At 46.2% G+C, this 15,224-nt stretch overlaps 3 protein-coding genes across 3 annotated transcripts; all 3 read right to left on the bottom strand.

Annotated features, from left to right (window-relative positions):
* Positions 1 to 2,861: 2,861 nt before the first annotated feature.
* B0T23DRAFT_429856 (uncharacterized protein) lies at positions 2,862 to 3,185 on the bottom strand (the record flags this gene model as incomplete). Its single annotated transcript, XM_062840214.1, has 2 exons — positions 2,862 to 2,920; positions 3,050 to 3,185. 2 exons carry the CDS (start codon positions 3,183 to 3,185, stop codon positions 2,862 to 2,864), a joined length of 195 nt encoding a protein of 64 aa, XP_062692004.1.
* A 2,606-nt stretch (positions 3,186 to 5,791) lies between these two features.
* Positions 5,792 to 6,160, bottom strand: B0T23DRAFT_382563 (uncharacterized protein). Its single transcript, XM_062837337.1, has one exon. It carries the CDS (start codon positions 6,147 to 6,149, stop codon positions 5,970 to 5,972), a length of 180 nt encoding a protein of 59 aa, XP_062692003.1. The 5' UTR covers positions 6,150 to 6,160; the 3' UTR covers positions 5,792 to 5,969.
* Positions 6,161 to 12,182: 6,022 nt separating this feature from the next.
* Positions 12,183 to 13,381, bottom strand: B0T23DRAFT_396908 (putative suppressor protein of mitochondrial histone mutant; the record flags this gene model as incomplete). Its single annotated transcript, XM_062838265.1, has 3 exons — positions 12,183 to 12,237; positions 12,309 to 12,981; positions 13,159 to 13,381. The coding sequence occupies 3 exons, from the start codon at positions 13,379 to 13,381 to the stop codon at positions 12,183 to 12,185; spliced, it is 951 nt and encodes a 316-aa protein (XP_062692002.1).
* Positions 13,382 to 15,224: the final 1,843 nt, after the last annotated feature.

Genomic DNA, 15,224 nt, shown 5'->3' with positions numbered 1-15,224 from the left:
AAACCTTGCCCAGTAGAATTTAGTAACCTAATTAATAAAGTAGATTATATATTTATATTCCTTGTAGCTAGGTAAAGTATAGGAAATGACGTCGATGTAGATGTAAGTTAATAATTAAGTCGTTACTTTGCTAGCGATTTTAGGGATTATATTATATGCCTTTACCTTAATATAAGCTTTGTAAAAGTGATTTTAAGTATTATTTAATTTAATACTAGCCGCTTCGCAAGCTTTGAGAACCTGGTCTTTGCCTACGTATATAAAGCGGCGGTATATTATTAAATAATTAATTAAAATTATTATAATATAACGAATATTTTGTGGAAAGTTTGGCTGGGTAAATACTAAGAGGATTGGAAGACCGTTAATCTATTTATATTGTATTATAACTTTACTATATATAAATATTTAATTAGACTTTATATTCTAAATTATACTGTTATTAAGAAGATTTTTTATAGTTAATAAATTTACTAATATAGAGGGACTATAAATATAGTCTTTAATTCTAACCCTAATAGTAATATTATTTAATATAGTTATAATTAATTTAATAGTGCTAATATAGTAAACGTAAATCGAAGTTCCATTGCCGATTGTATATACGGCGGGATAAGGGAGTAGTTGTATATCTATAAACTATTTAAGGTAATTGAAGATATTATTTGTATAATTAAAGTTATAAATAATTAGATTACGAATATTATCCGGTTGTAAATATTATTTTAGAGTCTGTTGGTTTTTAGTAGGATTACTATAGGTATATTAAAATTAAAGTTAATAATCGATTAATTAACTACTATTTTAAATACTATTAATACACTCAATAGCGTTAATTAGGGGCTCTAGCAAAAATCTATATTACTACCCATACTAATTATGCTTATAAATATTCCACTTCTATATAGTAAAGTAGAGTTAGTAGTAGTAGCGGGAGTGGTGAAATTAATAGAAGTATTGTTAGTAAGGGTACTAGTGCTAGTGTTAGTTGCCTTCTTAGCTATTATATCCTTCTTAGGCTTTTAAGTATTAAGTGCCTTCTTAAGGAAGTAAATCTAGTAAATATTAGCTTTCTTACTAACGTAGTAACTATAGGAGATGTGTTTTTAAGTAGGGTAGATCTTCTTATTGTAACTAGTATAGTCGACTCGCTTGCTATTATCTTTCTTCTTATTAACCGAACTACTATTATTATTATTCTTATTAGTATTATTACTATTATTAGCCGACCTCTAGATATTAATATTAATACTAGTACGGGATTTAACGTTGCTAATATTACTAAACTTTAATAGGAAAGTATTAATATCTAATTCTTTAGTTTTTAAGGTGGCTACTTAGTATTTAATATTAATAGAGTAGATAGTCTTTATAGTATTATAAAGAAAGGTAACTTCGAAATTGTTATCGATTTTAAATTTTGTATCCTTAATATGCTTATATAGTAAAGTATAACAAATAAGGAAAAAAGCTATAATATTAAAGTTATTATACTTAATAGCTAGGTATTCGGCGAGAATTTTGCTACAAGCTTTGTTAGTAATACGGGCGATATATAATTGAATAAGATTATACGTAACCTTGGAGTCTCTACCGGTTCTATTCCAACTATTAATATTTAAGGTAGTAGTAATATTAGTATTCTTAAGGGTAGAAAATAGAATTTTATTAATATTAATACGTTTAGTCTACTAAGTGTTATATTTTTCGGGTTTAATTGTTTTATCGGGCTCTAGGATTATTTTAAAAATGTAGTTAGCGAGTTGGAAGTAATCGAGTTCGGCTATAAATCCCTATTACTAATTGGCGATGTTCTAGTCGTTAAGGAGGGGAACTAATAACGAACTAGTAGTCGTTGTGGGTATAGGAGGGTTGGATATATTAAAAAGAAGGAAGTTGGTAGTTACTAAATTAATTATTAATTAATTTAAATAAATCGTTTAATTTACTAATAAGTAAATTGATAATTAGTTTATTAAATAAATTAATAATTAATTCAATAGAGGGGTCGTTATATAATAAGTATTGGCGAGAATCTTTATGTAGTGAGGCTGGCTTGTAGGCGAGCGGGCGAGTCGTTAAATTGATGAAGATTGTAGTTATTTCTTTTGACCTAGTGCTATAGCGCCTTATTGAAGTTGACGATGCGCTTGATGATGCGCTTGTTAAAAATGCGATTATAGGGAAGGTTAGAGAGGGCTCATAACCTGTGAGATTACCAACGAAATCAAGCAGTTGAATGTGGTTGATTGAGTGTGTGCTATGGAGAGAGAGGGAGACTGGTAGAGTCTGGAAGGCTAGATATGGTGCGGTCTGGGTAGGGTACAGAGTGGGGACTGGGTTATGCCCAGTGAATGCCGCTGTGCCTAGTGAATGCCAGGGACCCACCAACACCTCTCAATTCGCACCGAAATTGGCTCCGTGGCTTTCCAGTCAATATCACTGTTATCACACACAGTGAGCACTCGCTCACACAGCGCGGCACAAAAAATCGCTCTCCATGTTGCACCCTTGTGTCCTTGCATATCAGGGCGACAGGCACGCATTGGCCGGGGATCTTTTTTTGCCGTTCTGGTGCCGTGCAGCCGTGCGATCTATGGACCCTGCGTGGACCCTTTTCTTCAAAAAAACTGGCAGAAAAAAAAAACAAAAAACACGGCGGTATTCAGTTGTGGTATTGTAGTAAGCACGAACCGGAACTGGTGACCGCTATCGCTTGTTGTTCATTGCCGTTTCGGTGCCGGCTGGCAAATCCCCCCAACTGCCTTGAATCAGCACAGTCTCTGCAAGCTTCTGCTGGCTTCCTCCCTGGCAAGTCGATATGTGTGGACTGTGGACTCGTTCCTGAATACAGGATCCCTTCAGCCGCCCGTGAACCATTGAGCCTGTGAAATCTTTTCGACATCTCCAGGTCTGGCCACTGTATACACAGTACACCAGGAAGATGAGGCAGAGATGCAATTTCCTGAACTGGAGCACTGTCGGCGATATTCGCAGAAAAGAGTCTGCGCATTCTGCAACCGTAGTAGTATCTGCCCCTGCTGCTGACGTCCCTGTTTGCGGCCGGTCAGGCCCGTCCATGATCCTGCAATGGAAGCCTCGAATGTGGTAGCCGCAGCGGTTTGCATATAACCAGGGGCAACCGCCGCTGCCAGCGTTCCCAGTGAGCGGGCATCTTCGGACATTAAAGACGACTAGACGCTACCCCATAATAGCGAACGCTATGCGCGCGTTATCGGCGAAAACTAGGTAAACTAGGGAAATCCAACACGCGCCTCGGCTCGCCGACGAACCCAAGCCACCCAGCCAGCCACGTCAAGTCGACAAAGGCCCAGAAGAGAGGCACACGAGCAGCTACCTATACACCGGGTCGAACATATCAGCACCAGCGACGCCGACAACAGTGATGTCGTCTGATTACTGAGGCTCGGAATTGTAGAAAAAGGGGGCGGCGAATTGTTTCAATCACTTTCATTCTAGTTCCAGCAGCTACAGCTCCAACAGCTAGTCTACAGCTTCATCTCACCATATTTTTCTGCTCCGAACCGGAAATATCAATCACACAATCATCACCTCCTTTCTACCACCAATTCGACATGGAAAGCCGGCTACGGTCATTGTCAAGCTTCGAATTGAGCAACTCCACCAAAATCTTTCACGGGCTGACGCCAAAAGACTGTTCGATGGAATGATGAAGTCAATTGCAATGACCAAAGGTCGCTTATCACCCATACGCCAGTTCTTCGTTATGAGAGGAACCCTCACTTCAACTCCCGATGATGTGCTGGGCAATCCGATACGCGAATTTGAGGGGAAGTGGAAAGTGGTTGAAATGAAGTTGCGGGATGGTCTACCAGCTAGTTTGGCGCGGCTGCGTGGGGGGCGGGCCTCGACAAACGTTGGGGGTTGGTGCCGTTGTTGCCAGACTGACAGAGTGGGTGGAAATCTGCGAGCGAGTGTTTTCGGTTCCTGAGGGAAAACGACCCGTAACCAACAAAGCAGCACCAGCTTATCGCTGCTGTTACCTGTCTGTCATTGCGACTTGACGCTCTCACAGGTTCGCCACGACACGACATTGGAACTTTTTGATTTTTTGCTGTCGTTCGAAGATTTCATTTCAATCTTACCTTCACTCTCACCAGAACAGGAAAGCTGGCCTAGAGCAAAGGACGGGATGGACAAACACGGACATTTCACACCTTCGACTCAGACATCCACCCCACTTTGTGCTTATGTGGTAGGTACCTTTTGGGACTAGCTTCGACTTTCTTGTGCACCAGGCCAATTCTTACACTACTGCCCCATGTTCCGATGCAACGAACTGCAAGGCACGCGAGACAACAAACAAACCCCACTAATATGGCCACTGTTATTGGACAACTGGAAACACAACTTGTGGATCATTTGTTGTGGAGACAGTGACAGAGGGCCGAGGAGAGAAAGAGAGGAAGAGAGAGAGAGAGCCGACAACAACGAAGAAAGAGCTGGAACCGAACCTTCGTTGCATTGTTGCCCTGCGGTCCGACCACAGCTGGCTAAAATAAATCGTGTCACCGCAGTGCAGGCTTGCCTGGGGCTCCAGACACCGAGGCTAGGAGGGGAGCCAAAAAAGCAGGGGAAAGGAGAAAACCCACTTTTTCTCTGGCTCCCCAGCCATCGCTTTGCGGATTTGCCAGTTGTCATTGAAACCGCTTCCTGTCTGTCTTTCCCTACTTACTTACTTTCATGAGAGGAAGGGAGGAGCATGATGAAAGGGCAAGCGAAAAATGCAAACAAAGAGTGAGCAAAATAACAGAGCAAGGTCCTGAAGTAATCTCGGCGATTTGTTGTAGTTGGCGATGATGATGAAAGAATAATGCCGTGTTTGCTAGGTACGAAGGGACTGGGGGAGGACTGCGAACACGCAAAAGACCATTCTCCTCCCTGATTGCAAGTTTCATCATTGACCCGTTCAATCGTCCTCGCTAATCCTGCGTCTCTGTCGGCTTTTTTCGACGGTTGTAATTTAAATTTTTTTCTATGTTTTTTTTTCTCGTACCTGCTCATCAATCCATGACATCCGAGGTCTCCGAAGTGGATGAACCTGGAAGCAAAGGCCGTCGCCAAAAAGACGGACAACCATCATCCAAGTACTAACAACCCCCATGGTTCGGTCCAATTGCGTCTATGCATTTCCGTCGTCTATCGACAGCTGCCTTTCTCGTTATCCCCCAGTCTTGCCAGAACTGTGTCAACAACCTGCACAAAAGTCGTTTTTGTGCACAACAGCTTTGTCAATTAAAATGAAAATTGCAGCTTCTCGTTCTTTTGCGTGATTCAATTGACACTATCGAAGCCAAGCGCAACACTACTTCCAGGCTGGGCGTCGCAAGCCAACTGCTTACCCTTATCCTTGCAGGTGAAATCTCACTTCCCATCTTGCGGATAAATGGGGGGGAGGATCAAACCTCTCGACTTACGCAAAATGATCAACGTACAACACACTATACAGTACAATCCGCAAATTTTACCTTCAATGCACACTTACATGACCGCCAGTCGCAGTCTGCAGTTCGCAGGCGCAGTTGTTGTTATAGTTGTAGTGGCCAAGACTTAGAAAGTGACACAAAAGCCATTGCCAAGAAATACCAAGTAAGATGCAATACAAGAAGATGGGGGGGGGGAGTGGGAGATCAATTGACAAAGGCGGCCGGATACACGTCCCGTCGAGGTTCGCTGCAAGTCTGTTAATTGGCAGGTTACATCCCTGATACATAAGGGTAAATCTAGGCACTTACAATCGGTTAGAGTGGTTAAGAAGAGACTTGGAAGCTTTCGAGAAAAGGTGAAAGAAAAGGGAAGATGATCTCAGTTGCTCAAGTCTTCTCGGTCGATTGCATGTACCGAGCCTCAAAGAACACTACACAATGGAAGTTGTCGTCGAAGTTGCTAGTCAACGGCTTCGGAGTTTTGTGAACTTAATAGTTTGATCATGTGTCGTTGATCGGTCCGTTTGTTTTGATGAGTCCTCCACCCACTTCAGTCCAAACAGGGGATGCAATGGAAGTCAAGCAACAACCAGGAGATGCAATTCCTCGAGACGCGCACAACTTTGGGGGAAAGAAACAGCGTAACAATCTGCCATGTTGAGACACCGAGACAATATCCATCTAAAAGAGCCAAGACCAAGAGATGCTGTGTGAGTTCCGCCAAGAGAATGCGAGACACTTGTATAGTTGAGATCAACAACACAACCAAACATCGAAGCGGTAAAGGCCAACAACTCATTCATGATGATAAGACCATGAGAACCAAGAAAATTGTGAAACCTAAACTGCGGTGTATCAAAGAAGTTTACCGTTTGTCATCTTGGCTCATGTGTGGTATCGTTCCAAGTATCTTGAAAATGTTGACTTGTTGCTATCATCCAGGGGAAGCTGTTGTTTGATTGGTATGGATACAACTTGACAGGCAAGTAGTGTTCACCCTCAACCTCTTGGCTTCGAATGTTGAAAAGGAGACGGGGCACAAGTGTCAGGTCAACGGTGTGACGAAAAATGCGAGATTTCGGGTTTTGCCTCCGACACTGGAAATGTGTAACACGATTCATTTATCAACTTTCTTGTCATCTGCTCATGTCCCGTTTTGAGGATGGAATGAATGTTAGCTATAACGAAGAGACAAACGGTCTGGCCTACGCTGGACTGCACAGTCCTAAATATGTAGTCTAGGTAGCGAATCACAAAACTTGAACGGCCAGCGCTATATGATATCGGTCTGTTTCGAGCTTAATATGCCGAGTCCAAGAACCAGGTATCGGATCTGCTGTCCTGAAAGGTGACTTGCCCTTGCATTATGCATAAAGGGTCGTCGGGGTTTTCTTTGTTGGAGCTAGTCGTCACCTGGTAGGGACAGGAACCTTACGCTGCCCTCTATTCTTGTTAACGGTACTTACTGCTGAGGTCTGATCAGGAAATTCGCATGTGTAAAGAAGTTCTCTGTATTTTTCTTTCTCCCCGTGGCTGTATTGATCTCTTGGCCTACCTACCAGTCTTTGCGAACCCGAGCAACTTCCTTTATTGAGCTTCTTTTATGCCAGTGTCAACTCTAATACCAACTTCAACTTCAATCTCAACCATTGTTTTGCCTTGGTCACTTGCCTTCACAATGAACCTTTTGCCAAGTCCCCTATCTATCTATGTCAAACAACAACATGGCTGATTCTATGTCTTTGAAAGTTCAAAGTTTTCGGCCGTTACAAGAACCTCTTTCACTTGACTACAGCCTTGGAGCGGTTGTTTCCAATCTCAAGGTGTTGTACACCTACTTGGCGACTTGGCGACGGGATGACCAGAGTAAAGCATGACATGACTGAGTTGCATGAGCTGAAAGAGTTTGCAACTTGGCAGTTTCTCTTAAAGGACCTCAGATGATTGCCTTGTTGCCATGACAGCAGCTACCCGATTGTCTCTCTGCTTGGCTGTTTCTGAACTTTGACGCTCTCTCTTGGCGGTCGGTCATCTCATCGTCAAGCTGATTTTGGCTTGTGAAGTGTGTTTCATTGGCTTGAGCATCTCTGGATGTGAGCCTAAACACAAGTGGGAAACAGCCTAGTACACGCTGCTTGAAAAGCTGTCCTGTTTCAGGCCTCTTTTCGAGTACATGTTGCTGTAGATCGTGTGGTGTTGACTATATGCAATAGAATCGGAGCTATACTTTATAATCGGTGAGTGGCTAGTCTCGGGTCTAAACACAGACTCCGACCGGACTTTTGTTAGCCATCAAGAGCTCAACCTCAAAAGCATTTCAAGAAGAAAACCAATCAAACATTCTAGTGAACAGGGAACTCACCGCGTGTCGTTGTCCACTTGTGACTTACAGGCACACAAGACCCAGGATGAGGTGCTAACTGGCGGTAACTTACAATATAAGACTGGTATGTTTGTTAGTTTGGTTCTTCGGCCATAGGTTGAACAGGGGAGATATAGAGCTCTTATTGGCTTCCTTAGAGTTTTCGTTTGGAGCGACTAACAATGACCAGGATGTAATACGCCACAAAAGCCTCTGTTTATGCCTCCATCCGTCTCCTTGAAGGCCTTCAAGCTTGAAAAATATAAAAGAAAGAGTCCCCTTTCGGTGCCTATCTGTTTGAAAATCGAATACTTCCTCACTTTCCAGGGCTCTCAAGTGGAGATGGGCGTTTTTTTGTACCAAACTAACAAACATACCAGGGTTAGATTGTACATGCATTCCGAACTCTCGAACAAGTGTCAATTTAGGCAACAACCCAAGGTAACAGATTGATTTGTTATCGATTGTTACACGGTTACTGTCAAAGAACATGGATCACAATGCAAGTACTTAGGTATTGGTGGAGGTATTACAATAGACGTCAAACATGCCTTAGATTCTGAACCGTTGGAAAGGTACTTACTTGCCGTTATTTGCCTCACCTCGCTAATACTTGAGATTATTGCTTTGTGTTCCGTACCTTAGTTACACCGTACCTAAGTACCTTTCCGGCTACAGTGTATCAACTAGGATCGGAGTTAGTCATTCGTGTTGCGAATGCGGCGCAGATCCCGGGAAGCTCCTCGAGTGCTGAGTACTGATGGGTAAGGTTTACACAGTAGTCCTCGGTCTAGAATTTGCACAAAACTGAAAGGTAGTTTGGACCAGTTGAGGCTGAAGGGTCGCTGACTATATCAAGAATGCCATTGTTCGCTTTATGGTTTCATGTATGCAATAGTCGACCTTGGATGCTGACAATGACGGACTGGTCGATAATTGCATATGACCGAGTTTTTAGATCTCACTCCCATGTTGTCTTCCATGCCCTGACCCGTTTGTTGAATGTCGAGGTACGGGTCTGGCGCAATCGTGTACAGGCACTTATGGTAACGCGAACATCATTGTCTCGAGATCGATGATTTTGGCATTGCTGGCTTGTTGACCACTTCACGTGGCTTCCACGTGGAGTGGCATAAACGCCTTGCCGTCGGTGTCAAGCGGAACTTAGCTTCCGCTTCGTTGCGAAATCGTTCATGGTCTTTCGAAGCAACTCGGATCGCCATGTATGGTGCTCTCAAGGTCACTGTACAAAACTTATGGAAACAACACGTGTAGTTGGAATCGGTGATAGTGTAATTGCTGTATGGGTCAAAGGCCGCATTTAGTGGCAAGCTTCCGACATGTTCGGCCGGTTAACGCTCCCGGAATCGGTCAAGCAACAGCCTGGTCTATCCGGAGTTCCGGATGCCTCAAGCAGGTGTCAGCGTATTCCCGAAGTCATATCCGGCGTTGCAACGAGAATGTAAGGAGAGGCATATGATATCACGACACATGCCATGAAGAATGGGTGGGTTTATGCTCGCTTATTTTTTGTCTTCCGAACTTTCCGGATGGGTGGCCAAGACAACACGGATCTCGTCATGTTGCGGAAACGAAGTGCCAAAAAGCCATCAGTCAAGTTGAAGACCGCATTCGTCCTGTTTTTGCAAACGTGGTTCATTTCAGGACTGAGTGACTGTATGCTAGTAGTGGTGCCGATGCCATGCGGACATGCATCCCACCGCATTAATGTGGCTCAACAGCTGCCCTCATGGGTAGTCTCACACTCCAGCACGCGCCGTTCATTCGACGTACACGAGCTTGCTGGAACACTGATACAGACAGCGAAGAGCTTGAATTGCTTCGTGCAGGACAAGGGGTTCTTTCAGGACTCAGGTGGTGGCTGGTTAGGAACAAGGAAAGCCAACTAACTACACCAGAAGCCCCAAGAATCCAAGTTCTTATACCTTCCCGTCTAAGCGCACAGCGCACCTTCCCAAGCTGTCAAGCTCATGTTCCCAATGACTATGATTTTTGATACCAGTAGCCATGTGTCCAGTCTCTCGATGATAGAACGAGTGGCATCGTACATACGCCAAGGCTGATGATATGCATCTCAATCGCACCTTCCACCTTCAAGAAGCTTCCCATAATTTCTCTGACATCCAGAAAGTCCACTCTCCGAACTCTGAGGTGTTAATGGGATCCGTTGTCATCTACTTAACTGGAAAGAGGGTAGAATAATTGCCACTACCATGACTAATATGCATCACCAGGGGCAGACAGTCACACTTTGTGGAAAGGAAGAAAGGAGGGGAGGACCATTCTTGCATAGATAAGCTACCCATCAGTACAGGTAGGTACGTTATGGTTGCGACAAGTAGAAGACAAGAGCGACTGATATGCCTGCCTCCTTACCTGCCTGCCTTGTTAAGCCAAAGGCTCAAAGACGACGGGAGCGAGGCAAGCCTGAGTGGTGCACAAATCACTGAAGTCAAGCCAAGCTAGGTCCGGAATCGTACTTCGCTCACTTGTCAAAACTGCGGTCAGATTCGACTTGTAGTCTCTACGCAGATCGAGGTTGGTTTGTTCCATTATTCGACTTGTTCGGAGCCCAGATAAACCTGGCCAAGAATCACTACCACGAAACGGTTTCCCGGATGAGGTGCTTCCTGTTCTGCAGGAAAATTTAACATCAAGCAATGACTGGGGTTGGCGAGTTAAATTTGACAACAAACTTGAATCGCTTTGGCTTGCCTGCGTCCGGCTTGACTTGTGTGGAGTAGTGTTCGAAAAGCAGAGCAGAGCGACGTCGAGTCGCCCTCGACTCAGAATCACACGCCTGATGGGACGGAAAAGAAGAACTGCATTACTGGCTTACTCCGACACGTAACTTTTGAAAGAGTAATATGGTCGAATTCGTCAAGGCTGTGCAGTACGTGGGTAGGTAGGCGATATAATCTGGAGTATACCCCCAACATGTGTCGACGGAGGCTTTCTTTGCTCTTGTCTTGTGAAGGTGATGAAGTGATGGGAACGATCTCATTCACAAATACTTCTCTGGTATCTAGTGTCTGACGAGTCTTCCGGCGTCCCGTCACTCAAAGTATCGCAACGCGAATAGAGTAGGTATTTCGGTAAAGTCAAGTCTTTTGGAAAGGATAGAACTTGCGGCTCTTGATATTGACTGTTTTTGATACAGGAAAGGTGGTGTTATAGCACAAGGTTGCACTACTACCATCTTTCCAAAGCAGTAAGCCTTCTTTGCTGCCTGAACGCTACCGTATACTTCTTCCAAGACCCTGCCTTCTAGGACCTTCCCGCCAAATACCTCGAGGATGAAGACATTTTGGCCCTCCATGGTAGTTCAGGAGATCAGGACATGGTGTTGCTGACCCTGAAGCCACACATCAGCTCTTAAAGTCCTATAGTCTCCTACGTTTCTAAGAGCTGGAAGGGGTTGTCAGGGCACTGCCATATCTTCCCTTTCTGACTGCCGTTGAAGCTCACTGACATGGCAATCGTCATGTTGTGGCTGTTACTTATTGTCGAGCGAGAACTTCGCCCTAAGCCGGGGAGGTCCGTCAATTGTGCTAGGCAAAATCAAGCACAATTGCAAGGCCCGAACGGTAACCCCAAGACTATAAGGCCGCCATCATGGACCTGGCGATGTCGATGCCTGGTCTCTCAAAAATCCTGGAAGGTGGAGGTTGCAGAGTGCATTGAAATGATGGGCATGGAGGCCGAAATTCTGGACGCCGTAGGGTTGTTTTCATCACAAGAACTATTCAGTCAAAGATATGACACGCCGATGCAGTACGGGGCAAAATCATATAACTTGACTTACATTCGCAAATAACCGAAACGCTTCGTGATACATCGCGTTGTGTATCTATATCGCCCTCTACTACATAAGCCACCGATTATCACCGACTGAATCATCTGTTAATGTAGATCAACTCCAAGCATCGACACCTGGCATCCGTTTCTGCCCATCTCATCAAAATCGTTAAGGCGTGAAATAAGAGACATGATCAAGGTCAACAACGAAGTTCAGTCCTGGAATACCTGAGATCTTGGATGTACCAGTTGGAGAAGGAGGACCTGCGCGTGAGACCGTTCCCCAAAACCAAACAAATGACCCACACCGCACCAACCACGCCCATTTCCGTTTCCTTGGTAACAAAAAAAATTCTCTATAAAGATGTCGTATGAGGACAGAACCCATCCCGTCCATCCATCCTCCTGAACCTACCGACCAAACCAACCCGACCGATCAACCGAATATTTGGTGAAGATGGAAAAAGAAAACAAAAAGAAAAAAGAAAAGACAAATAACGTGATCTCGATCAGCGCCGGCGTTAATTATGCGTTTAGTGCTTCGCGGTGACGGCCTCGCCGGTCAACTTCTCGACGTAGGTCTTGGCCCTGTAATTGGGGTAAAAGCGGTCAGCATCTCTACAGTGACAACAAATAATCAGTCAGGGTCAGGAACTCACATATCGCCGAAAGCAACCATGCAGACGGTCTGCCAAATACCAAGACCAATGCGGGGTGTTACACCGCGGTACAGGCCCTTGATGCCGTTGGTCTGGTAGATGTACCTGAAGGTGTTGCCGACAGTCATCTTCTTGGGACGGTTGGGGTCCTCCTTCTTGCTCTGCATCTCGACGCGGATGACCTCGATGGGCTGGTTCCAAGCAGAAAGACCACCACCAAGGGTGGAGGCGAGAATCTTCTCCCACGCGGCCAGCTTCTGTCCCTCCTCCTTGCCCGTGGCCTTGCGGATACCCTGCTCAGCAAGGCGGGAGAGACCAAAACGGGAACCCCAGTTGGTCATCTGGCGAATGGCAACGGCGTTGACGCCCTTGTTGATACCGCGGATACCCTCGCGGCGGTAGATGTCCATGAAGGTGGCCCAAGTGCCGGGGGCCTTCTGGCCGGAGGCGCTCATCTTGTGCTTGGTAATCTCGACCGTCTTCATACAGGTGCAGAAGCCCATGGTGGCATACGCCTGCGCAACACCACCAACGATACCACCGGTGATACCGGCAACGAAGTCACCGGCGCCAGCGGCACGAGCATGATATTCGGCCTCGGAGGCAACGAAGAGGAGCACGGCACCCTTGGTGGAGCCCTCAATCCAGGCCCATGGGATAAGACCCTGGTAGACTGATTGACGAAGAGCATTCGTTGATTAGCTTCCAGACTCCAAGTGAAAAATGGGAGAATTCAGAATGCGGGAGAGTACGGTAGGGTTGAGCGAGTAGGTAGGTGAGGCAAAGGCTGAGGGAAGCGCTAACTGATGCTGATCTCCGGTCGTCCGGGAAGCTTCATATCATCACTTACAGCCAAAGATACCACCACGGTTCCAGATGCGGCGGAGGGCAGAGGCAAAACTATCGCTGCGGTTGGCAGCCATGGTGGTCTTGATGACCTCCAAGGGTTGGCCGAGCGTGGTGACCTCGAAGAGGTTGAGACCGGCACCCAGAAGCAAGTTGGAGAACTTGACGGGCTTCTTTTCCAGCTTCTTTGGCGCTGGGGCCGGGACGGAGGCGACGGCGGCGGACATGGCTGATCGAATGTTGTCGGATTACTGGGGCCCTGACCAAGGGATTCGGGTGCTTCTTCGCAAAGTTGAGGGGGAAAGGGGGCTTTTGGAGGTGGGAGAGCCTGAGGTAAGCCGAGGCGGAGATGGGCTGCTGTCACCGGTTACTCGGGTGAAGTGACCGACTTCGGTGGAGTAATTGGAGTGTACTTGGCTTCTTTTGCCGGCGGGCCTGACCTTGCTGCTGGAGTATTTCTCACAACGATGACGATTGTGACGGTAGCGAACGGAGTTGTCGACAGCAACGAGTCGATGGCAGCAGGATAGCAGCACGTGAAGTCGGTTGGAATCCGGCTCGGTGAATTTGAAGATTCGAGGGTATCTGGCTTTTGTCTTGGTAGGCTGCAGCAAGCGATGGCGGCGGGAGGAGACCTGTTTGTTGCATGTGTTAATCGGGGCGGTTCTCTCGGTCCATGGTGTCAAGTTGAAGTGGATTCATGCCCAGCACGCCTAGATAGGTCTGGCGCCCAGCACGACCACCGAGAGCGCTCAACTTGGGCATCTTGGGCGTCTTGGTTTTGCCCTAGGCCATCTGGCTTCTAGCCGCGGTAGGATTTGCCCCACTAACCTTGATTGAGAGAACGATGGTTCGATTCGGTGGACGACGATGATAGTGATGATGAGAAGATGTCACTTGGGTGCGTGGCGGATGTTTGGGTTTTGTTCAAGCAAAGTGTTAACTGTTCCTCCTCGTCTTTTTGCCGGTCTCAACAACAAAACTCAACAAAGAAGCCAATTGGAAGCGACGATTGTGTGGTAGAACTAGACGCGCGTGGTGGATTGGACACGGTTGTATTGCTGTGTCCCAGGACGAGGGGGAGGGTTGAACAGCACACGGGGGGGTTGAACGATTCGGGGGTTCAAGGGTTCACCATACGATACGGCAGCGTACATACCTGTACCAATTCCGTTCGTTCGGACCGACCCCGACGATGCCTAGGCCGTGTGTTACGCTTACAGTAATGGCTGACGGTCAGATCCTGTGCAATATCATCAAAAGCTACCTAGCTAGTACCTATGCAGATTGACAAAAACCGAAAGCTAGGGCAGGTAAGCAATGAACACAAGATCACTGTAATCCTCCGACTTCATCTCTTACTCTCTGTGATGGAATCGAAGGATGCTTAGAGCAGTGGAAGCGGCCATGATTACAACCATACTTACTCTGATCCGTAGTCCGTGCCACAAAGATGCTGTACTAGTACTGCGTGCTTATATTACCGTACCGTATCACGAATCTCGAGCTTGTACCAATACCACATACTGTATCAGCATAACTATCTCAGTCCCCGGTGCTTGACGTCGGGACAATATCAACTCGAGAAAATATAGAAAATTCGGACTGTTACAGTAACGTCTAGTTGCCGGTTCCCAGCCCTTTTGGAATTCACGATAATCGGCGGGTTGATGATGTGAGACTGTGGCGCTTTGAAGCAGGAAAGAGAAGCATCAATCACTGCAGCTGGTTATGGTTACAAGTCGTGAATTTCCCAACCGTATGCCTCGGCGTTCCCAACAACCAAGTGCGCCAAGAGGGGGGGTGGGGGTACGTTTGTGACTGAGGTGCCAGGGCGGGCAGGGGAATGTCTGGGCATTCGCGGACAGCTTTGGGGAAATGTTGGAGAGCCCCGCGGCCAAGCTCTTCCCGTCGTTTGCCAGGTTTGTCGCGGGGTTCCGAATGGAGATGGGTCAGCGACAGGTACCTTTGACAACTTTCCATCTTCATTCAACCTCCTCCAAGAACCATACAAAAGCTGATGAACGGAATCATGGTTCTCGTGACGCCAGTCTTAGGAATTCATGAGGC

The sequence above is a fragment of the Neurospora hispaniola genome (genome assembly GCF_033458365.1).
Source record: "Neurospora hispaniola strain FGSC 10403 chromosome Unknown B0T23scaffold_5, whole genome shotgun sequence".
Lineage (NCBI taxonomy): Eukaryota > Fungi > Ascomycota > Sordariomycetes > Sordariales > Sordariaceae > Neurospora > Neurospora hispaniola.
The sequence above is the reverse complement of the archived record's forward strand: the minus strand, read 5'-3'. Positions and strand labels throughout refer to the sequence as shown.